The sequence below is a fragment of the Eleutherodactylus coqui genome, chromosome 1 (assembly GCF_035609145.1).
Source record: "Eleutherodactylus coqui strain aEleCoq1 chromosome 1, aEleCoq1.hap1, whole genome shotgun sequence".
Classification (NCBI taxonomy): Eukaryota; Metazoa; Chordata; class Amphibia; order Anura; family Eleutherodactylidae; genus Eleutherodactylus; species Eleutherodactylus coqui.
Window position 1 is genome coordinate 44153325 of NC_089837.1, and position 23608 is coordinate 44176932.

At 48.1% G+C, this 23608-nt stretch overlaps 1 protein-coding gene across 2 annotated transcripts in view; it reads left to right on the forward strand.

Moving 5' to 3' along the window:
- The first annotated feature begins 4677 nt into the window (after positions 1-4677).
- The window catches only part of LOC136620328 (squalene synthase-like), a 179203-nt gene continuing 160272 nt past the window's right edge, over positions 4678-23608 (forward strand). For both annotated transcript variants that reach the window (XM_066595029.1, XM_066595045.1), the window contains exons 1-3: positions 4678-4812; positions 9962-10059; positions 18492-18675. In XM_066595029.1, the coding sequence (XP_066451126.1) occupies positions 4717-4812; positions 9962-10059; positions 18492-18675 (378 nt within the window). In that variant the 5' untranslated portion in view covers positions 4678-4716. The remainder of the gene's footprint in view (positions 4813-9961; positions 10060-18491; positions 18676-23608) is intronic.

Sequence of the window (23608 nt, forward strand, 5' to 3'; positions counted from 1 at the left end):
CAACGGAGGGAAGATCCGCTGCGTCCGGACAGGTAAGAAAAATCAATTTTCAGGCCTCATGTCCGCGGGAAAAGAGGGACCCGCTGCGGGATTCTGCATGGAGAATCTGCGCGGGCCCGAATTTTCTAGTGGACATGAGGCCTAAGTAATTTTCTTGCCAGAGTGCATGTGGAGAGATACATATTTTTTTTACCTCCTCCGGAGTGTATTTCGTGTCCAGGACCGGTGATATATAGGTAACGTGCACTATAATGGCCGTATTGTTCCTGTGCATTTTTGTCTCCCACCCTATGAGCTCCTGCCCTAACTGCTGCCAAGAATGTACCTGTAATAACCTGTTTTGCAAAGCTTCACTAAGTAAAGTTTTACCGGGCCTCAACCGTTCCTGAGAACCCGAGGTATGATACACTTGTCCAGTGTTCATTAATCTGCCGTGTATGAATGTCGGTGTGTGGAACGGTGGCGTCACGAACTGACAACTACTACCCTCCCTAATCCTGAGTACTACCGTCCCTTTCCTCTGCTGCGGTAACTCCCTCCGGGACCAGGAGTAGGTAAGTGCCACCGTAACAGGTCCATGCACTACACCCTTCCAACTCCAGCCATATGCGTGGGTAGCGAGCCGTTCCCTGCGATATCCCACCCATGGGAGTTGCAGAAGTTGCAGCGGCCCCTTTGTCCCCCTACCCAGTGGACGCTGCAGACTTGGCGTCTCTCACAGGACGTGTGTATGTAGCATACCATACTGACAGTGGGAAGCCTATGGAGGATGTAAGGGGGAGCGCCACATAGGATGAAATCAGCTGCAGATACACGTCTGATTTCAAGTCAAAATCCGCACCAGTGGTGCAGAATTTGACTGTTTTTTGGTTGCGGAATTAACCACAAAAATTTCCGCAGTGGAAATTCTGCAGCATTTCCGCTACATTGAAACATACCATAAGTCAGCTTGAGGTACTCTGCCATGTGTGGAGTGGCCCCAGTAGTAATAGTGTCCCCTATATCGGCCTCAGTAGTAATAGTGCCCCCCTCAGTGTCCTCAGTAGTAATAGCGACCCCTATATTGGCCTCGGTAGTAATAGTGACCCCTATATAGGCCTCAGTAGTAATAGTGTCCCCCTCAGTGTCCTCAGTAGTAATAGCGACCCCTATATTGGCCTCGGTAGTAATAGTGTCCCCTATATCGGCCTCAGTAGTAATAGTGTCCCCCTCAGTGTCCTCAGTAGTAATAGCGACCCCTATATAGGCCTCAGTAGTAATAGTGTCCCCTATATCTGCGTCAGTAGTAATGGTGGTCCCCTATATTGGCCTCAGCAGTAATAGTGACCCCTATATCGGCCTCAATAGTAATAGTGTCCCCTATATCGGTCTCAGTAGTAATGGTGTCCCCTATATTGGCCTCAGCAGTAATAGTGACCCCTATATAGGCCTCGGTAGTAATAGTGTCCCCCTCAGTGTCCTCAGTAGTAATAGTGACCCCTATATCTGCGTCAGTAGTAATGGTGCCCCCTATATTGGCCGCAGTAGTAATAGTGACCCCTATATCGGCCTTAGTAGTAATAGTGTCTCCCCGCAGTGCCCTCAGTAGTATTATTGTCCCCCACAGTGGCCTCAGTAGTAATAGTGTCCTCTATATTTATATTTATACCCAGGACTGCAACGGTAACAAGAGAGCATCCGCTGTGTGTACAAGAAAGCAGGTTACATCACCAACACAGAAGGGGGTTCTTTACTGTAAGAGCAGTGAGACTGTGGAACTCTCTACATGAGGACGTCTAGAGCGGAAGGATATTACAGGATATAGGAGATTAGCTGACCACCGGGGTTGTTGTTCTTGGTCTTACATCAAGGCCACCTGCAGACGGGCGGAAATCCCGCGGCGGTATTTCTCGCGGGATTTCCGCCACTGAAAGTCTGCATAGGAGTGCATTACAATACGCACTCCTATGCAGACGGCCGCGGTTTGGCCGCGCGAAATCTCGCGCGGCAAACAAACCACGGCATGTCCTATTTTTGTGCGGGGCTCGCACTCACCTGGCCGCCGGCTCCGGTCTGCGCATGCGCCGGCTGCGCGGCAGCCGGCACATGAAAGAGCCGGGGCCGCCAGGCGCGGGTGAGTACGCACTCGTCACTGCAGGCTCTCGGGTCGGGTCCCGCGGCGAGAATTCTCGCCGCCGGATTCGACCCGCTCATCTGCAGGCGGCCTTAGGTAGGAACTATCAAAGGTTGATCCAGGGATTATTCTGATTGCTATTATGGAGTCGGGAAGGAATTTTTCCCCTGAATGGGTCAATTGGCTTTTGCCTCTTGGGGTTTTTTGCCTTCCTCTGGATCAACAAGGGGGTTGAAACAGACTGAACTAGATGGACATTGTCTTCATTCAGCCTAACATTCTATGTTACTTTATTGGCTCCAGGAGTAATAGTGACCCCCACAGTGGCCTCAGTAGTAATAGTGGCCCCTATATTGGCCTTAGTAGTAATAGGGTCCCCCACAGTGTCCTTGGTAGTAATAGTGTCTCCCACAGTGTCTTCAGTAGTAATAGTGTCCCCTATATCTGCTTCAGTAGTAATGGTGTCCCTTATATAGGCCCCACTAGTAATAGTGTTACCTATATTGGCCTTAGTAGTAATATCATCCCCTATATTGGCCTCAGTAGTAATAGTGTCCTTTATATTGGCCCCCGGATAAATAGTGACACCAACAGTGGCCCCAGTAGTAATAGCGCCCTTTCTGAGACTTGATTTACTTAGCTTCTCCTTGTCGTCTTCATAGCGCCGCTGCTCCTCTGCTCAGCGCTGTGGCAGGCGGAAGTGTGTGCGCCCAGACGCCTCCTTCCTTCTCCTCTCCTGTGGAATCAAGGAGGAGAGGTCAGGAGAGGAGGATCCTGGGTGCACTCACTGCCGTCAGTGTGTGCCTCCCGCAGCAGTGCCAGTGAGTGATGATTACCAGCCGGGGAGCTGCAGCAGCGCCAGTGAATGATGGCTACCAGCCTGGAGGCCGCGGCAGCGCCAGTAAGTGATGATTACCAGCCAGGAAGCCGCAGCAGCACCAGTGAGTGATGATTACCAAGTGGGGAGCCACAGCAATGCCAGTGAGTGATAACTATCAGCTGGGGAGACGCATTCTCGCCAGTGAGTGATGATTACCAGCCGGGGAGCCGCAGCAGCGCCAGTGAGTGATGATTACCAGCCAGGGAGCTGCAGCAGCTCCATTGGGTGATGATTACCAGCCAGGGAGCCCCAGCAGCACCAGTGAGTAATGACTAGCAGCTGGGGAGGCGCAGCAGCGCCAGTGAGTGATGATTACCAGGTGGGGAGCTGCAGCAGCACAATTGAGTGATGATTACCAGCCAGGGAGCTGCAGCAGCACCAGTGAGTGATGATTACCAGACGGGGAGCTGCAGCAGCGCCAGTGAGTGATGATTACCAGCAGGAGATCTGCAGCAGCACCAGTGAGTTATTATTACCAGACGGGGAGCCGCAGCAGCACCAGTGAGTGATGATTACCAGCTGGGGAGGCGCAGCAGCGCCAGTGAGTGATGATTACCAGCTGGGGAGCCGCAGCAGCACCAGTGAGTGATGACTACCAGCTGGGGAGCCGCAGCAGCACCAGTGAGTGATGATTACCAGCCAGGGAGCTGCAGCACTCCGGCTGGTAATCTCCTATATGGTGACCCCGCGTCCCAAAAGCAGGACAAAAGACTGACCCACTTAGGGACCCTGGGGACAGCAGGACTGACCTGCCTAAATCGGAATGTCTGGTCATCGTAGTGTAAATCTGTTATATCATGTGCGAAAAAAAGATCTAAAAATGGCGCATGTCTTGCATAAATGTGTCACATGAAATGTGTCGTTTTTCAATCACGACTGGTGCAGAAAAGGGAAGGCGTTGCCATAGCAACCAGCACGCGTCTGAGTAATGAGGTGAAAATTGATTGGTTGCCGTGGGACAGTTTTTTTTTACTTAGGGCCAGTTTTGATACATCCGAGCTGTTATACCAATTTTGTCTGGGCTGTAAATGGTGCATCACACCACAAATGGTAATCTTGGTCTGACATGAAGGACAAAATTGAAAAAAATACATTAACAAGCGAAAGGTCAAAAAATACTGAATGTCTGCGCCAAATTATTATCTATACTTGAGGATTTTATGCTAAAATAGCTTCTACAGAACAGCCATTGAGGTGACGTCATACAACACTGCTGTAATCATCACCAGAGTTCACCATTCTAATAAACTGACGTCATTATTTACACTAAATGGCTCATTTTTTCTTTGTAACGACTCTATGAAAATTATTTGGCCCAGTGGCAGCTGCGACTTGTAGTTTGAGAACGTCAGCGGGGTATACTGGGGCTTGTAGTTCAACATCAGCCAGATATGGGTTTATCGGACGTCTGAGAAACTACACTTCCCAGCATGCTCCAGTCTCCAGTGTCAGTTTCATCGTTCGCGGTACTAGGCTACACGGCTCTGTACTATTCTACTGTCACATCACCCACTCAGCCAATCACCTTCCAGCGTGATCCGTTACCCCAGCAACAGGTCCTCTCTATAGTAAGTGGGCCGTCCGTCCAGTCCGACTTGTCAGTCGGCTAGGGAGCTGCGCAGCTATTGGCTGGGAGTGACAGCGGAGGCGGAGCTAACAACCGGCAGGTGAATATATAAGTGATGCTGCTGCAGGTGAGGATCGCGCATCGCTCCCCGCCGTCATGGACTTCCTGAGGTCTCTGGGACACCCGGAGGAGATCTACAACCTGCTCAGGTTCAGGATGGGCTGTCGGGCTGTCCTGTCCCAGCAGGAGCGGGTAAGGGAGAAGCCCCGGAGGAGGACACAAGTGTCTTAGAAGTGTCCGCAGGGTCCTCGCTGTCCCGCAGGGTTATTCAGGCGGTGCAGCAGCTGCGGTATTGGTGCGGTTTATAGCGCTGTGTGATAACAGCCCGAGTATCTGCTGCCTCTTCCTGCAGGTTATCCCGTATTGTGGGCTGTGAAGCTTGTAGTGCTGATAGTTATGACATTACTCTGATAAGTATTATGTACAATCTGTGGAAGGTGTAGTATGTCATTTACAGAACGCCTAAATGTAGATAATGACCTGCCTAAATGGTGTCCGCTCAGGTGGACCCCCATTTACATTTTGTGGACCCCAAATTTTTTCTCGCTGACATTGACCCCCAGCAAGTCATATAGAGCACTTTGGGAACCACTGCTCTACATTGATGTTAGAGGGTCAATAGGCCAGCGTGTTCCCTCTGCTCTGGGTTTCTCATAATCTCCCCTGATGTACCCCCCCCCCCCCCCCTCCGCCCCTTTCCTGAGATTCTCTCCGGTCGTTATAAATTTTATATTCCCAAATTCTTCTGTGACATTGGGACTTAAAATTGCCTTACGTATAGTAATTTGCATATGTTATGTCCGCGATTAGAAGAGTGCTCGGCCACAGGTAATTCTGTCTTTCTTTCTTTGTGTGGCGATGAGATCTCCTCCTCGATTTCGGTTTCTGTCCTATTTCTCCAAGCCCCCCAACAGGACATTCACAGCATCAGACGTGGAACATGTGAATGTCCCTGGGATCTTATAGTCCTGCTGTGTGTTGGGGATTTGTATCCTGTCCGCAGTCAGTATATGTGAGCAGGTCTTGCAGCTCCTTACCTTACAGGGATAAGTTCCTTTTTGTGTGTCAGAGGGCAATGCGCTCCTGATTATACAGTTCCTCAAATTTGGAGGTTGCCTGTAACACAGAGGGGGAGGGTTCTGGAATATGGTTATCAGACGGTCATCCTTGTATCTGGTATGATGGAGTTTTTTTGTGGTTTTCCTTAGTACCTCTAGCTGTGAATTGTAGATCACTACTGGAGGCACACAATTGTTTCCTTCCTTCTGTGTATTGAAGTAGTTGATTTCTGGGTATCCTCTTGGCTCTAGTGATTTGGTCATCAATTGAGGTGGGATGGTAGCCCTGATTTATAAATGTCCTTTTAAGATGGTATAAACGTTCCTCTGTCTGTTGGGTTGGAGCAGATCTGGTTGTATCTGATGACCTGGCTGTAAACAATGGACTTTTTGCTATATTTAGGATGGGAACTGTCCCATCTGAGGTATGTGGGCCGATCAATCGGATTTTGGTACAGGGATGTCTGTATTGAGCTGTTTGACATTTTTATCGTGGTGCCCAAAAAGTTGATTTCTGTATACGAGTAGCTTAATGTCAGGTTTATGATGGGGTAAAATGCATTGAATCTCTCATAGAATCTTATTAGTTCTTGTTCGGTGTTTGTCCAGATGATCATGATGTCATCAATGTAGCGGAAGTAGGCCAATGGTTTGCTAGAGACCAGAAAGTCACTCTCCGGTTTTGCCATGAAAAGGTAGGCATACTGCGGCACCATCTTACTGCCCATGGTGGTTCCTGTGAGTTGCACAAAAATCTCTGTACTCAACGACCTAGTGCTGTATCGGTGTGGTATTAGTCCCATCAGCTGATGGATGTATCAGTCATGAAGTTGCTGTTGGGGAAGTGTAACATCACTATTGTTGACTTGTGGCTTCCTGCTGTAAACAGTAATGTATGGAACTACTTAACATGCAGCTCCCATGATGTTCTGATCACGTCTAGCTGAGAGCAGTTTTACATGCGTGTTCTGTAAAATGTCTGTGATATGAAGAAGTTACAGATGACATTAGAGCCATATCATCAGTATGTCATCCTTGTCTGATCTGTACTCACCGTCACTTGTCCTATTGCCTACTGGGAAACAGGTAAAGGGTTAATATGGGGGTGGGTCCAGCCTGCTGAACTGGGGGGCATACACACAGAGCAGATTGGATGCCTTGCCAAACCATCTCATGTGAAGGCACCCCCTAGATTATGAAAATACTGCAGGTGTAGGAGAGTGCCGGTGGTGCGGAGGAGTTATGGGTCCCCGATTCATGATTGGCTCCTACAATCCGACCGGAGGCTCCAACCTGAATGTTTCAATAATCACTCAACACTAGTCATTACTAGAGATGAGCGAGCATACCCGTCCGAGCTTGATGCTCGTTCGAGCATTAGGGTACTCGAGATGCTCGTTACTCGAGATGAGCACCACGCGGTGTTCGAGTCACTTCCATTTTCTTCCCAGAAAAGTTTGCGCCGTTTTCTGGCCAATAGAAACACAGGGAAGGCATTACAACTTCCTCCTGTGACGTTCCAGCCCTATCCCACCCAGTGAGTGGCTGGGGAGATCAGGTGACACCCGAGTATATAAACTGGGCCCGCCCGCGGCTCGCCACAGATGCACGCTGAGAGACATTAGGGAAAGTGCCGTCTTGCTGTAGCTGGTATAGGGAGAGTGTTAGGCTGTTATCTTCGTCTTCAAGAACTCCAATGGTCCTTCTTAGGGCCACATCTGACCATGTGCAGTACTGTTGAGGCTGCTTTTAGCAGTGTTGCACTTTTTTTTTTTTTTGTATATCGGGCATGCAGACCATAGTGTCCTCAGTCTGCAGTCATTTTACAGAGTATAGGGGCAGTACTGGTGAGGCAGGGACAGTGGTACAGGGAAAGAGATATACTAGCTATATAGGCAGTGGGCTTTTTCAAAAAAATTGGAAAAAAAAATCTTTGGGCTGCCTGTGACCGTGTTCAGTTTACTGCGTGTCTGCTGGGGGTAGTAGTCGCTCACTATTACCCAGCTAGGTGTTACTGCAGCCTTGCGCATAATTTTTTCTGGCTGCACTGTGCTTGGAAAATTGGAAAAAAATACTATATTTGGGCTGCCTGTGACCATCTTCAGTTTACTGCGTGTGTGCTGGGGGTAGGGGTTGCTTATTACCCAGCTAAGCCTGTGACCGTCTACAGTTTACTGCGTGTCTGCTGGGGGTAGTAGTCGCTCATTATTACCCAGCTAAGTGTTACAGCAGGCTTGCGCATAATTGTTTCCTGGCTCTGCTGTGTCCGTTACATGATCGCCGTCATCCCGCCAGAGGGAAAGAGTATACATATATCCGCTGCATACGGTGTCTGTCTGGTTTTTCACCTCACCATTTTAAAAAAATTGAAGCAAAATACTTAAGGCCTACCACTGGCCTTTGGCCACTTGACTGGTTCTTCGCTGTGAATTCCAGTAGTTCAGTCATACGCACCTAGGTCTCACTACAGGCTTGCGCATAATTGTTTCCTGGCTCTGCTGTGCGTTCCGTAAGCGAAGTCAGCCTCCAACCACAGGCCAATAAGCGGCACATTTAATTACAGCGTTCTGTTTCTGCTCTACTCCTAATACACCATGCTGAGGGGTAGGGATTGGCCTAGAGGACGTAGACGTGGGCGAGGACGCGGAGGCCCAAGTCAGGGTGTGGGCACAGGCCGAGCTCCTGGTCCAGCTGTATCGCAGCCGACTGCTGCAGGATTAGGAGAGAGGCAAGTTTCTGGGGTCCCCAGATTCATCTCACAATTAATGGGTCCACGCGGTAGACCCTTATTAGAAACTGAGCAGTGTGAGCAGGTCCTGTCGTAGATGGCAGAAAGTGCATCCAGCAAACTATCCACCGTCACCACCCAGTCTTCTACGCCGTCCACTGCTGCATCCCTGAATCCTCTCGCTGCTGCTCCTCCCTTCTCCCAGCCTCCTCCCTCCCAGCAAATGACACATTCAGAAGAGCAGGCAGGCTCCCAGGAACTGTTCTCGGGTCCCGGCCTTGAGTGCAAAAAAATGGTTCCTCTCCCACCGGAGGAGTTTGTCGTGACCGATGCCCAACCTTTGGAAAGTTCCCAGGATCCGGGTGAGGAGACTGGGGACTTCCGGCAACTGTCTCAAGAGCTTTCAGTGGGTGAGGAGGACGATGACGATGAGACACAGTTGTCTATCACTCAGGTAGTAGTAAGGGCAGTAAGTCCGAGGGAGGAGCGCACAGAGGATTCGGAGGAAGAGCGGCTGGACGATGAGGTGACTGACCCCACCTGGTTTGCTAAGCCTACTGAGGACAGGTCTTCAGAGGGGGAGGCAAGTGCAGCAGCAGGGCAGGTTGGAAGAGGCAGTGCGGTGGCCAGGGGTAGAGGCAGGGCCAGACCGAATAATCCACCAACTGTTTCCCAAAGTGCCCCCTCGCGCCATGCCACCCTGCAGAGGCCGAGGTGCTCAAAGGTGTGGCAGTTTTTCACTGAGTGCAGACGACCGACGAACTGTGGTGTGCAAGGTTTGTCGCGCCAAGATCAGCCGGGGAGCCACCACCACCAGCATGCGCAGGCATATGATGGCCAAGCACCCCACAAGGTGGGACGAAGGCCGTTCACCGCCTCCGGTTTGCATCACTGCCTCTCCCCCTGTGCCCCAACCTGCCACTGAGATCCAACCCCCCTCTCAGGACACAGGCACTACCGTCTCCTGGCCTGCACCCACACACTCACCTCCGCTGTCCTTTGCCAAATCCAGCAATGTCTCTCAGCGCAGCGTCCAGCCGTCGCTAGCGCAACAGTTTGAGCACAAGCGCAAGTACGCCGCCACGCACCCGCACGCTCAAGCGTTAAACGTGCACATAGCCAAATTGATCAGCCTGGAGATGCTGCCGCATAGGCTTGTGGAAACAGAGGCTTTCAAAAACATGATGGCGGCGGCGGCCCCGCGCTACTCGGTTCCCAGTCGCCACTACTTTTCCCGATGTGCCGCCCCAGCCCTGCATGACCACGTCTCCCGCAACATTGTACGCGCCCTCACCAACGCGGTTACTGGCAAGGTCCACTTAACAACGGACACGTGGACAAGCACAGGCGGGCAGGGCCACTATATCTCCCTGATGGCACATTGGGTATATACTGTCTCCTATGCCAGCTTGGGAAGTGCCCTTGGGCACTAGAGATGGCTTTCAGCTCAGAAGAAAGTTTTTGCCAAGTTTTACTCATGGACAGTGCTTGCCCCCCCCCCCATCCCAGGAGCCTGCTTGTCTGCAAACCTCACTCTGTTACTCTTCCCCAACAGGACTCCATGAGCGATAGTCTGCAGACCTGCTACAAGCACCTGAAGGAGACCGGAAGGAGCTTCGCAGCCATCATCCTGGCCCTGGACGGGGAGCTCCGGTAGGGGAGACCTTTGATACTCCGTATTATGTTGACTGATCATGTTGCAACGGTGAAATTCCTTTAGTGTGGCATTATCGGTGATGGATTTATTCCGGATTGAATAGGCATATAGACCTTCAACAATAAAAACTGTCTTCTAATACTGTATAAATTGTACGGGGTTATCAGATATTCTGGATTATTGGACATTCTTGTTGTATAGTAATGCTGGGAAGTCCTGGTGGAGTCAAGTTTGACGGGGTTGATGCCCCCTGTACCTGATTGGCTGCACAGCAGCCTGCCACACAGGTCCTGGAAGGGCACTACAGCTGCCGATGCTGCACCACAGGCACCCGCAAACGCAGTGAGTTCCACCTCACGGGCCCAGCAGGGAGCCGATATGCCTTGGGGCTGACAGTCTTATCCGCTGGTTGCTGACTGCAGGAGTACACGCTGTCGCCTTGCAACAATCATTTTCGACGGATGTGTAGTAGGGTGACAGGATGCCCCTGCTACAATTAAAAAAAAAAAAAAAGCCAGCCCCATTAGACAGTAATGCAGAGTGTAATATTAAAGTTGGCCACTAGAGGCAGAGACTATTGTGAATAGGAGCCATTATATTCTTTGAATTTTAATGAGCATGCTCAATAGGAATGTGCTGGAAACGTCTAGAAAAGGGGCTGTGAGGAACTAGATAAACAGGCAGAGCAGTGGTGGTTGTGTAGTGGCCCAGTACATGCTTTCCTGGCCCCCTCCATAATGTCATACATGTAAAGTCTTGTGTTAATGTGCTTTGCAAAAATGTCTTATCATTCTAGTATGTGTATCGTACAGCTGCAGCGCGTGATGGGTTAATGTCTGCAAAATATGAGCTGTCTGCCTGTGTATGTATCAATTCTATCCTGTCACTTGGGTTGAGAGAAGGTTGAGTGGGAAAAGGTTTTCAATCTGTCCTTCATCTTGAGTTCCACCAGAGAGGAAACAGAGGCACATGGGGGCACCTTCAGCCCTCATGTGTTGAAGATGGAAGAAGAGGAGAGGTTTCCAAAGTGCAAGGATCTGCATGGATTGTAAGTGAGCTCCAACGAGAGAGTGAGCAGAGGGCAAGTCCAGTCTGTCAAGGCCTAGTGCAGAGGTACTCAATTGTCTGTTTTGCACACCCATCGGTCCTGAAGTCTGAGACTGCTGGTCGAGGTACTTGTCTGACCGAGAGTCTATGGAGTGACCCTACCCCTATTCTCCTCTGGCGTGTTCCCCGTCCAGGAGTGGTACCTGACTGATAACTTGGACTGCATGAACGGTATCATCCTGACTTTCCTCCGACCTCAAATCTTCTGTCTTACCTGCACTAGTGTTTCTGTTGAATTCAAGCCTTGTATTGCTGAAGTTACCAGTAAAGTTGTTTCCAGGCCCTGACCGTTCCCGGTTACCTAAGGTGCTTAAGCTGTCTATGGCTCATTTATTTTCCCCACCGATGGTCATGCTGGGGGGTATTTAGCTGGTGTTGTCACACGTGACAAATCCCTCTACACCTGTTAACCTGTTTATTGGGCATCCCCATGCTGGGGATGTCCAGAAGAGGCCCAGTGCGACCTTGGCCACCTGCGTCCCTCCAAGAGTGAGCGTGGTAAGTGCCGCCGAGACAAGCCAGCATTTTGCCCTCCCATCTCTTCAACGTATGCCATGTGTCCAGGGTAACCCTACTGGCCACTGCAGTTGTTGCTGTTGACAAGTTCAACAGATTGCCCAACTATAGGAACAGCTTGCCTACCACACATGGAGGGAGGGGGGCTCCCAATGACCTTCCAGCAGGGTAGTAACCAGGTTGAGCCCTCTCCACTATGATGCTCACAAGGAAGACTCACTTGAGCTATCCATCAACTGAGATGGAACTTCTAGACACAAGAGACACCAGTCTCCGGCCAGCTAGTATGCACACGCTAACTGGGACAATTGCTTTTCGGACTGTACAACACACAAGGGCTTGTTTTTTTTTCTGGACTGAAACAAGTAGTAAGGAAAGGATCTCCTCTAAACAACAATGCCATTCATGACCACAAAGATATAGACTTCATCATCTGCTTAAAAAGTTATGGTGGTATGTTTGATTTCCATGATAACATTTTGTGTGACATTTGCTTGTGAATACAAGGGTACTTGCTATTATGAGGTTAAATGATGAGCCTGGTGTGGGTCCAGAAAGTCTTCAGACATTGTGTGTGTGTGTGTGTGTGTGTGTGTGTGTGTGTGTGTGTGTAAATTTTTTTTTTTTTTTTTCAGACCATAAGATTCACCAATTGGTGGTCTATACTATAATGCAGAATGTGTGCAGATATTAAAGGGTAGGGTGACTGCGGTACTTGTTCCTTGACTATTGCACTGGTTCTCTCCTATGTTCTCTTGGCCTGTCTAATAATTCTATGGAGCAGCAGTGTACGGTCAGGAGGACTTGTACTACTATGGTGGCTTCCCATTGTTATATACATGGGCAGTTTGGCCAATTGTAAGAATGTAATGGGGCAAAACTGAGAAAAATATGGGACTCAGTGTAGATGGGGCAGAGCAGAGCCAATTCTCTGCCCGTCAAGTGCACCACCTAAAGCAGGGGTCCCCAACTCCAGTCCTCAGGGACCACCAACAGGTCATGTTTTTAGGATTTCCTATGGTAAGAACACCTGAGGCACTGACAATAATTACATCACCTGTGCAACACTAAGGAAATCCTGCAAACATGACCTGTTGGTGGTCCCTGAGGACTGGAGTTGGGGAACACTGACCTAAAGGACCCTCCCTAACAGACTTTGTATATTGGGTGGGTAGCAGCTTCTTATGGCTGAGACCATCTTCAGATGCCGGAAGCAGCCAAAAACAAGTGAACGTAGCCGAAGGGCTCAGGACTCAGGTCTCAGGTGAGCGCAGCAGCAGCGTTGGTGAGGGTCTCAGCAGCTGGATACCCCCTTGATCAATGTGTTTGACATGTCAAAAGTTCTCCGACAGTGCAGCTAATGTTTAAGACAGAAATCACAGAAAGTAAGTTAAATGCTAAATGGACAAAACTTGATATACAGTGGAAATATAATCTGTGGAGGAGATGAGACTAAAAACAAATGTATAGAGGATGAATAAGACGAGTAAACAGGAGCACCTAGTAAAGTAGGAGCGGCACTAGGATGTCTTCGTAACGTCACCCAGGGTGGGCAGCCGCACCCCGAAGAGACCTATATGACACAATTATCCTAATGAGCACTGAAATGAGGTGTGTGTGTGTGTGTGTGTGTGTGTGTGTGTAATATGTTGTAATTTAATGTGATACTTAATTACATGTTCCCTGGCAGATTGTGATATACAGGTTGTACAACCTATAAATCTAAAAACTGATTAGTACACATCATTCTGTGTCAGTGAAACTGCTGCCAGCCACAACCGCGGAAAGAGAGCACTCCAATCCCAACAGGTAACCCTTTAGCCTGTTCACACGGAATGAATTTACAGCGGAAATTCAAAGCGGAATTTCTGTGCAGCAAATCCACCAGCGGCTCCTGATCGCGGGATTAGCCAGCCATGTGGACGAGATTTTGCAAAAATCTCGTCCACATGGGGCAGACAATCCTTTGCGGTGAAGTGCTGTGGGTTTTGAAGCTGCGGCTCTCCTGTGGAAATCTCGCGGCTTTTCTGTGCGGCCAAGCCGTGGGATTTCCGTCACGTGGGAACCCAGCCTTACATGCCCATAGGGGGGCCGGTCATTGAACTTTGCTGCATCTGCAGGTAAACATCAATCTGCTGCAGAAAGTTCTTAAGCCATTTACCCCTTAAGGACATGCTTATTTTTTTTGGGGGGGACGGGGTACTCTGCTTCTGTCGCTCCCTTAGGCTGCCTGCAGATGGCCAGGTCGGATCTGGCTGTGAGAATTCTCGCAGCGGGACCTGACCCGAGCGTCTGCAAGGAGCAGCACGGCACTCACCCGCTCCCGCAGCTCTGGCTCTTTCTTGTGCCGGCTGCCGGGCAGCCGGCGCATGTGCAGACCGGAGCCGGCGGCCGGTGAGTGAGATCACGTCCGTCTGCCTAGGATTGCGTTTGCTAACACAGTCTTATGGCAGCTTCCACGGGCGAAAATTCCATGAGAAATCCCGCCGCGGAATTTCCGCCCGTCTGCAGGGGGCCTTAGTCTCTCACAACTCACAGCCTCTCCACTCACAAGGATGGCAATATTCTGGATCTGGTCTTCCTCTGTCTCTGCACCGCTTACAACTTCACAAACTCCCCTCTCCTGCTCTCGGACCATAGCCTCCTCTTTTTCTGTCAAGCTCCCTAGCCTCTCCCCAGACCCTCATACCTACCGTACATACAGGAACCTTTAGGCCGTTCACACCCAAAACTTTGAATGCCTACAGTCCTCTCTGTCCCCTATCTCTCCTCTCCTGTTGCTGCACATAACAATACCATTCTCAAACATGCCCTGGATGAGCGGTCAGTGTAAACGGCAACCGTTCCGTGTTGAATGTCGCTGTGTTAAGTGAATGGAGAGAGGTGGGGGAGTGAGAGGAGAAAAATCTTTAACTGAAGGTGTACTTGTGAAGCAGAGCAACTAGTGATCCTGGCTTTGATTTCACTGGGTAGCTGTAACTCACTGTTTGAAGATGCACCTCTGAAAGGGTCTTCTGGAACTCTGCTGTAGAATAACAAGAGAGCGGGTTATCGCCACACTCGACCTTGGCAAGGAGTAACTTTCTGAGCACTCATCTTCGCCTACTACGGAAACTGCAACCTCTCCTCACACGCACCTGGCTGTGTCTAACTGCTCTGCATCACTTCCTATTATCACCTCTCACTACCCGCCCACTTGCATAGGGACTTGTTTGTGACGTCAATGTAGGAGTCTTGCACCAGGGGACCAACGTGGTTCCAATTTACAAAAAGGGGTCCAACTGAGAGCCTGGTAACTCCAGTCCGGTAACTCACTTCAGTAACTGGAAAGATATTCAAAGGGTTTCTGAGAGACGCCATTGAAGAATACCTCAAGGAGAACAACGGAATAACTCCTCACCAGCAAGGGTTCATGAAGGGTCGATCATGTCAGACCATCTGATCAGCTTCTACGATGAAGTAAGCTCTAGGCTGGGCCTGGGAGAGTCTATTGATCTTGTATATCTGGACTTCTCTAAAGCATTTGGCACCGTGCCACATAATAGGCTGATATATAAAATGAGACAGCTCGGATTGGGTGAAAACGTGTGTAATTGGGTAAAGGACTGGCTCAGAGATAGAAAGCAGAGGGTGGTAATAAATGAGTCGTACACTGATTGGGCCACCGTTGCTAATGGGGGGCCACAGGGTTCAGTATTAGGCCCCACTCTGTTCACTATATTTATCAACGACCTGATAGAGGGGCTGCACAGTAAAATATCAATATTTACAGATGACACAAAATTATACAATATAAATAATGCAACGGAGGACAATGTGCGGCAACAAACTGACCTAGATAAGCTGGGGGCTTGGGCAGAAAAATGGCAAATGAAGTTCAATGTTGATAAATGTAAGGTTATGCACATGGGCAGGAGAAATGGATGTCACCAATATACACTAAATGGGGTACTGCTAGGGAGAAGTGATATGGAGAAAGACCTGGGGGTACTGGTGGATTTTAGACTAAACTGGAGTAACCAATGCCAGTCAGCTGCTGCAAAAGCTAATAAAGTCTTGGGGTGCATTAAAAGAGGTATAGGGGTGAGGGACGAGAACATTATCCTTCCATTATATAAGGCACTTGTCAGGCCCCACATGGAATACTGCACACAGTTCTGGTCACCGGTGCTCAGGAAGGATGTTACGGTATTGGAGGGGGTTCAAAGAAAGGCAACTAAACTAATACATGGAATGAAGGGACTGGAATACCCAGAGAGGCTGTCCAAATTGGGATTATTTACCCTGGAAAAAAGACGGCTAAGGGGTGATCAAATAACTATGTATAAATACATGAGGGGACAATACAGGGATCTCTCCCATGATCTGTTTACACCCAGGACTACAACGGTAACAAGAAGGCATCCGCTATGTCTAGAAGAAAGCAGGTACAATCACCAACACAGAAAAGGGTTCTTTACTGTAAGAGCAGTGAGACTGTGGAACTCTCTGCCTGAGGATGTGGTGATGGCAAAATCCATAGAGGAATTTAAGAGGGGACTAGATGTCTTTCTGGAGGGGGAAGGATATTACAGGATATAAATCTTAGGTTAATTGTTAATCTGGGTTTACAGGCAGGTAGGAACTATTAGAGGTTGATCCAGGGAACAGTCGGATTGCCATTAGGGAGTCGGGAAGGAATTTTTCCCCCGAAGGGCTAATTGGCTTCTGCTCTTGGGGTTTTTTGCCTTCCTCTGGATCAATAACATAGGAGAATAAACAGGCTGGACTAGATGGACATGGTCTTCATTCGGCCTTACAAACTATGTTACTTTTATCCTGCTATCCCATATAGTCGGTAAGGTGTTAATGTACGAAACAAGTTTCTTTTTTAATTGTGAACATACGTTTATGTTCACACGGGCGAGCATGATATCTGGCTGAGGAACTTTGCCTGATATCTAGCTTGCCAACATGCCCGCACACGTGTGGATAGATTTCATATCCGCATGAGTTTTGTGCACATCACGCATGACTCGCATGAAACTATCGCTGGTGTGAATAAGCCCTAAAGGGATTACTCCGCTTCTAGAGGGCCCTTGTGGACTGCAGTATGTAGTTAGAAGCCTGTGAAAGCTGAAAATTAGAACATTTCTTTCGTACATTACATAGTACCATTTGAAAAGTACAGTTCGTTCCCCAAAAACAGGCCCTCTGGCATCTATGTTGATGGTGAAATAAGAGTTATGATTTTAAAAAAACTACACTTTCCTGTTCCTCTTCAGGCAGTCTACTTACCACATCTTCTCCTACCTCCTCCAGTCCCCCTGCGTCACATCACCGCAAGCCGAACAAATCTTTTATTTCTTGCGATGTAGCATCCATTCGCTACATTCTGTTTCACTAGTGACGTAGCTTTCACTGCCTAACAGGCAATACAAATCCTCAGCAGCCTGTTTTAGCGCACAGATGCGGAATATCTCCACAACTGCGCATGCGCTTTGTCTCGCTGCAAGTGTGTATATATAGCATATACACACTCGCAGTGAAACACTGCACATGCACATTCACGGCAAGACTCTTTCTGACCTCTTACAGGCTTCTCACCAGCCAAGCCAGAACTTTACTGCACATTCATGAGGGGCAATCACCCACAACAGCTGTCTGTGTATGGTTTCTGGCTGTGGCTTACAATTCCCAGGCATTGTTGCAAGACTTGTTTAACCCCTTAAGGGCTTATTTTGAGGACCATATATCAGCTGGGTATTCACGCTGGCCGATGTACGGCGTCTCTCTCTGCAGGGGGAGGAGGCTGGAAGAGCCGCGAGCAGTGCACTGAGATCCCGCCCCCTCTCCACCCCCTCTCCGCCACTCTGCACTATTTGCAATGAGAGGAGGCGGGATGGAGGTGGGGCTAAGTTCTGGGAATTAGCTCCGCCTCTGTCCTGCCTCCCCTCATTGCAAATAGTGCAGGGGGGTGGAGAGGAGGCAAAGAGGGGGCGGGAGCTCAGAGCACTGCGCCCGACTCCTCCAGCCTCCTCCCCCTGCAGAGAGAGATGGCGTATATCGGCCGGCATGAATATACGGTCATCTGAATAAGCCCTAAGTCTGGGCTCCAGCGTGTCTTCTCTTTGGCATCCCAGCAGGAGTATGTAACGCCTGTAGAAGACTGATATGTGAACACCTCATAGGAATCCAATGGTTCTATCAGACGTGCTTTTTTTGTGCACATGGATGCGTGCAAAAAAAGGCTAGTCTGACTTCACCCTAAGAGGTTAACAGTGTTTACGGGGACTTTGATATTTATTGACCTATCCTAAAGATAAGGCATCAATATCTGATAAACTGATCACAGGAGTCCAACTCCCACCAATCAGCTGCTTGAAGGAGCTGCACTGCTGTGGTAAGTGCTGAAGCCTCTTTATTGTATACTAGGGACGGCACCATGTATTGCCATGTCCAACCCTTTATATAGGTCTTTAGAATAATGGATGGGGATTGAAAACCTAGCCAGAACCCATACACGGGCAGCTGTTTTGGGGTTTGCTCTTCATCAGTGTGCAGGAGGATCCTGGCTTGGCTATGATGTGAGTCGGGAGGGGTATCCTCACTCCTTAAGGAGAGCAGCTGATCAGCTATCGTGCTGGGAGTCAGCCCCCCACCCACTGATCAGATATTAAAGACCTGTTCTAGGTCATCAATATTAAACTCTCAGAAACCCCTTTAAGTCATATCTCTGTATTGGACAGTCTTTGTAGCTGCTCTAGATTATAACCGCACTGTGCCCATTGAGTGCTGACTGTTTTCTTGTACATGACTGTTGCAGAGATGCCATGTGTGTCTTCTATCTGGTGCTCCGAGCTCTGGATACAGTGGAGGATGACATGACCATCAATCTGCAGACCAAAATCACCATGCTGCACAACTTCCACACGTACCTGTACCAGGCGGCCTGGAGGTTTACAGAGGGCAAGCATAAGGATCGCCAAGTGCTGGAGGACTTCCCAACGGTAGGGCTGAAAAGTGGACTGCAAGATTCAGAGTTGTTCTTGCCTCGGCCCAGTGCATCAGCAGCTAGGATTACTGGATGAGTAATGGCTTAGATACCCTGCAGCAAAGACCATATCCCATTTTGAGGGAGTCAAGGGTGAAAACCAGGGTTCACCAGGTGCGGTTTCCCCAACTAGCCCAAAGTCAAATCTGGGTGTAGCAAGGTGGAGCCACATCTGCCTGCTTGACACTGGGAAAGAGTAAGGGTGATCCACCATATTTATATAATGCATCCATACCATGTCTACATCATACTGTAGTGGCCTGAAAATGGGCTGTTTAGCTGTGAGGACCGGTAATATAATAACTGTTCCTCGGGGTTTAATCTGAGACATTTTGCACAGGTGATGCAGATAACCTAGCAACCAGTTAGCTTGTGTTTTTTAAATTTAGTGTACAGGATAGAAAAAAATGCCTCAAGACTCAGATAATGTAGGTTACCTAGCAACCAGATAGATTGTGATTGGCTGCAGACAGACTGGTCAGGTGATAAATAGCCGGACCCAACGGTCGCAGCAGGAGAGAAAGAGAAGCGGGAACAAGAGAAGGAAAGACAGAAGCAGGAGAGAAAGGGAGAAATAGGAGAAGAAACAGAGGAGAGTCAGCTGTGACAGTGCGTAGAAGAGAGATAAGAGAGAGCTGAGATGAAGAGAGGGAGATAAAGAGATGTAAATATGAAGAGGGGTGGAGAAAAGAAATTCCGAGTAAGCGCCCAGTATATAAACATGTTACACAAGTATCTTCTTTGTTGCAAAATTGTCTATCATTTGTTAATTGTGTGTGTGAAGAGAATTACCTCATCTCCCTCTCTGATTGAAAAATAACACCATGTTTACTACAAGTTAGGCAAAATATATGGCTCCATGTATTAGTCAAATCGTACCCAACGGCACTGGCACCCGAACTAGAAAAGAAAGAAAAGCCTAATTATCCAGTGATAAGCCCACCAGAATACCATATGTATAGAATGCTGGGTCCTAGTGCCCAAATAACGTACAGTACTTATATAATGGTGACATTCCATCATATCATACTTGCATAATGGAGGCATGTCATCATGCCATACCTATACAGTTGTTCAATACTATGCCTACTTGCTGTAGGGTGATTCAGAAATGGTATGAAAACAAGAACGCTTGACAGAATTGATTTTGTGAATAACCCAGTGGCTTTGCTTTGGAAATATATTAACTTTACTAAATATGTAAATATGACAGTGTGACTGTGATACGAATATAGTAAAATAAATAAGTAGTCACTGCAGGTCGAGACTGTCTTGGGAAGCTCATTTGTGCACGCCAACACGCAAGGTGGTAGGTTGATGAGCAGTAGGGAATTCAGTAGACCGCTAAACATGATTCCTGCACTGGAACCAAAAACCCTATTTCAAACACACAAACTCCCCCTCCCCTTCTGCATACCAAAATATCCCAAGAAAAATACACAGAACTGCAATTGGGTGGAAAAGACCAAGGTGGGTTTATTTATCAACTTGCACTGAATAATGTTATAAACCGTAACGACAGCCCTTGACTGAGCCTATTAACCAAAATATATCCTAATTATTAAGCTTTAGAGGTAGCCCTCATGCTCCACCTAAGTGAGCATGCGTTCAGGCTTTCTTCCCCTTTTATTTCTGTTCTGAGGGCTACCCCTAACCCTTTTTACAATGCCTCCTTAATGCCCTTCTTTAGCCACATCAAACTAGTAACAACCACTTGTCAGTCAGTATGTGAATGCTTCTCATGCTCCGCCCCCTGGTGACTTAATCGAAGGTCAGACAACATATATAAAACACAGAGCCTGACCGACAGAAGAACACCACAGTTGGAGCTCTTGAAAAGGAGAGGACAAAAATAACAAAATGAGAATACAACTAAGCCGTTATTATCTCAAACACAACTCAGCAGTCCTGGCAGAAGTCACCGCCCTACCACCACCATAGAGATCCGGTGAGCTAAAGGACCTGTAGTGACATCATTCTCCAGTTTGGTAGAAAGTACTGTATGTGGGTTCTTCTCATGCTTCGCCACTGGTGACCTCATCGCTGGTCCTACAAAATATATAAATTCACAGAGCAGAGCCTGACCAACAAAACAACAACACAGGGTTCTTGAAAAGGGGGGGACAAAAATACCAAAATGAGAATACAACTAAGCCGTTATTATCTCAGACACAACTAAGCGGTCCTGACAGAATAAACAGACCTACTACCACCACAGAGATGCAGTGAGCTTAAGGACCTGTGGTGATGTCACTGCTGTGGGAGAAGCTAAGCTGTGTTTGTCTTGTGTGGGAATCAAGATGGATGTACTAGAGCTGTGTGTGTGATGTGTGGGGATCATAATGGATGTACCATGTAGCAGAGCTGTGTGGCACATTGCGCCACCAGAAACACTGGTGTGATGGACTGTAATAAACTAAGTAAAATGCCCTTACAGGGACTAGCGGACCAGCTAGGACCGACCTCCTCCATGACTTTCCAGAATAGAATGATCTTGGAGACCTAGAGACAGATGAGATAGGCCTGGGATACATGCTGCTTTTCTACACTACTAACACAGCTGCCTGTCTGAAAGTGCTGACTAACTACTTAACACACACACACACTCACACTCACACTTTACTCAATATGGCGACTCCCTAGTCCAGGAATTCTAAGATCATGATGTCAGCTCCTGGAGGGAGAAACCCATTTCAAACCATAACCAGCTACAGATTCGTACTTCACGACGTATTAACTATGCATACCGTCTATAAAACCTCATGCAGCTTGATTAGAATAAAGGTGTTTCATTCATCTGAACTGTGGGTCAGCGTGTAATTCTTCTGTGCATGCACAGTCCCTTTTAATCAGGAAGGGGGCAGATATTCATTAGGTATATTAGTACCAATCCATACGGCTCCATGCTGGAATCTAGGGGCCTGGCTCGCCCTAGATGGTAAGAGACAGGGCACTGTTCACATGCACCAGCAGACAAGGGACATCCACCCTGAACAAGTAACTGTTCACACCTGATGTCTGGTCATCTGCACAGACAATGAACACGTCGCTGTTCACATCAACAGACAGAAACCCCATTTAGAAAACTCATGCGTACGGATATTAAACAGAAACTAGTGCAAATGTCCTCACACCAAGGGGAAAGAGCATCAGACCCCCAACTGACGTAAAAGGAACCGTGTCACCAGACAACACACATGACACTGGATGGCTGGAGGCCACACCTGTCAAAAGAGAAGGGATCTGCGTAAGATGCAGACAGGGAATATAGGTGTCCAGCCTGTCTTCAGGGAAGGTGTTATGCACGATGTTAGTCTGAAATGTTTCTAACACCCAGCTCAGAGTGGGAATGAGATAGGATGAATAAATGACCGTCATCCTATAGTAAGAGGGACTGATATTTATATGCAGCAGACCGCTGGTGATTGACTGGTTGGAGAGCTCCACAGCATCAGCCAGCCAAATCAATCACACCTGCAGCAGTGTACTCCTGGAAACCAACAGAACCCCAGGTCCCAGGAGCATAAAGACACAACCATACCATGGCGCTTTATTACACCTGGCACACATAACAGTGGTCAAAAAATCCAGACTTGTAGAGCATCTTCCCATGCAAACAAAACATAAAAACTGTTACACTACTATTTAACTTCCCCAATTTAGCACTCAGGTTGCCAATCCCTCTCCAGCCGCACACATAATTTGCTTCTATCGGAAACCAAGCAACCTACCTTTTTAACTCCAGAGACCCCAAGACCAAACCTATCTGCCTCTGTCACAGTCCCAATCTGGAATGAGTGTGTCCCAACCCAAATCCAAGAGGATCAGCCCCATCCCCACAAAAAACCTTCCATAACACTAAAATTTAAACTTTGTCAGAGGGAACCTATCAGATTGAGTCGGCCACTGACCCTTGGACTCCACTGACCACTCCTCCTAGAACTGATACACCCCTAGAGATAGAAAGTCCTAGAAAAAAAAACAAAAACTAAAAAATTGCGACTTTTATTTTTTTATTTTCCAAAGCCATTTTTTTGTTACATAGTTTGAATACCATGTTTATTATCATTGGAAAAGATTATTTTTTCAATTTTATTCCAGAAAAAATGGCTTAGGAAAAAATGTAGAAAAGACTTTTTACCCAATTTTGTTCCGTTCTATCTTTCCAGGCCTTCATCTCTATGCACACCCCACACCCTACCTGATCAGACATAACATACAGCAGGATCCACTGTCCTAAATTCTTATGGTCTGTCTTGGATCACTGCAGCTGAATGGTCAAGGAGCTTTCATGTACTGAGCCAGGAGCCTGCTCAGCATCCATTTACTCTCGCCAACCCGAAATGCACCAAAGAAAGCACAAAAAAAAGGCCTTGTGGAAAAGGTCACATTCATACAGGGATGCACAGATGCTCCAGGCTGCTCACCAGCCGTAGTAGGATCCCCAATGTAACTGGTCTCCTACTGCCCACCCTCCTGCATCCTCGCTGAAACCCCTTAATAGCTTGCCATATCCAAAAATCTTTGGTTACATCCCATCTCCCTAATTCTTTAAATAAGAAGGCCACAGCTGTCATCTTCCTGGCCACCACAAAGGCTGCCCATGGAACTTCTGCCCGGAACAAGACCCACTGTTGGTGGGAAAGAGTGTTACATGCCCTGTTGTCCACCCCTGGCACATGCTTAGCTCAAAAAAGACACATTCAACTCTATAGAGTGCAAAACTAAAGATAAACTAAAGTAAACATTGGCAAGGAAAAGAGGGCAAACTATTGACAGTCTCCACTATCTGCAACATATCTGAAAGAAATGAAAATGCCTGCCAATCGCAAAAATCGTCCTCCCATACCTGTAAGAACATTACAGTGGGATAAACTTCTAAAAAATGT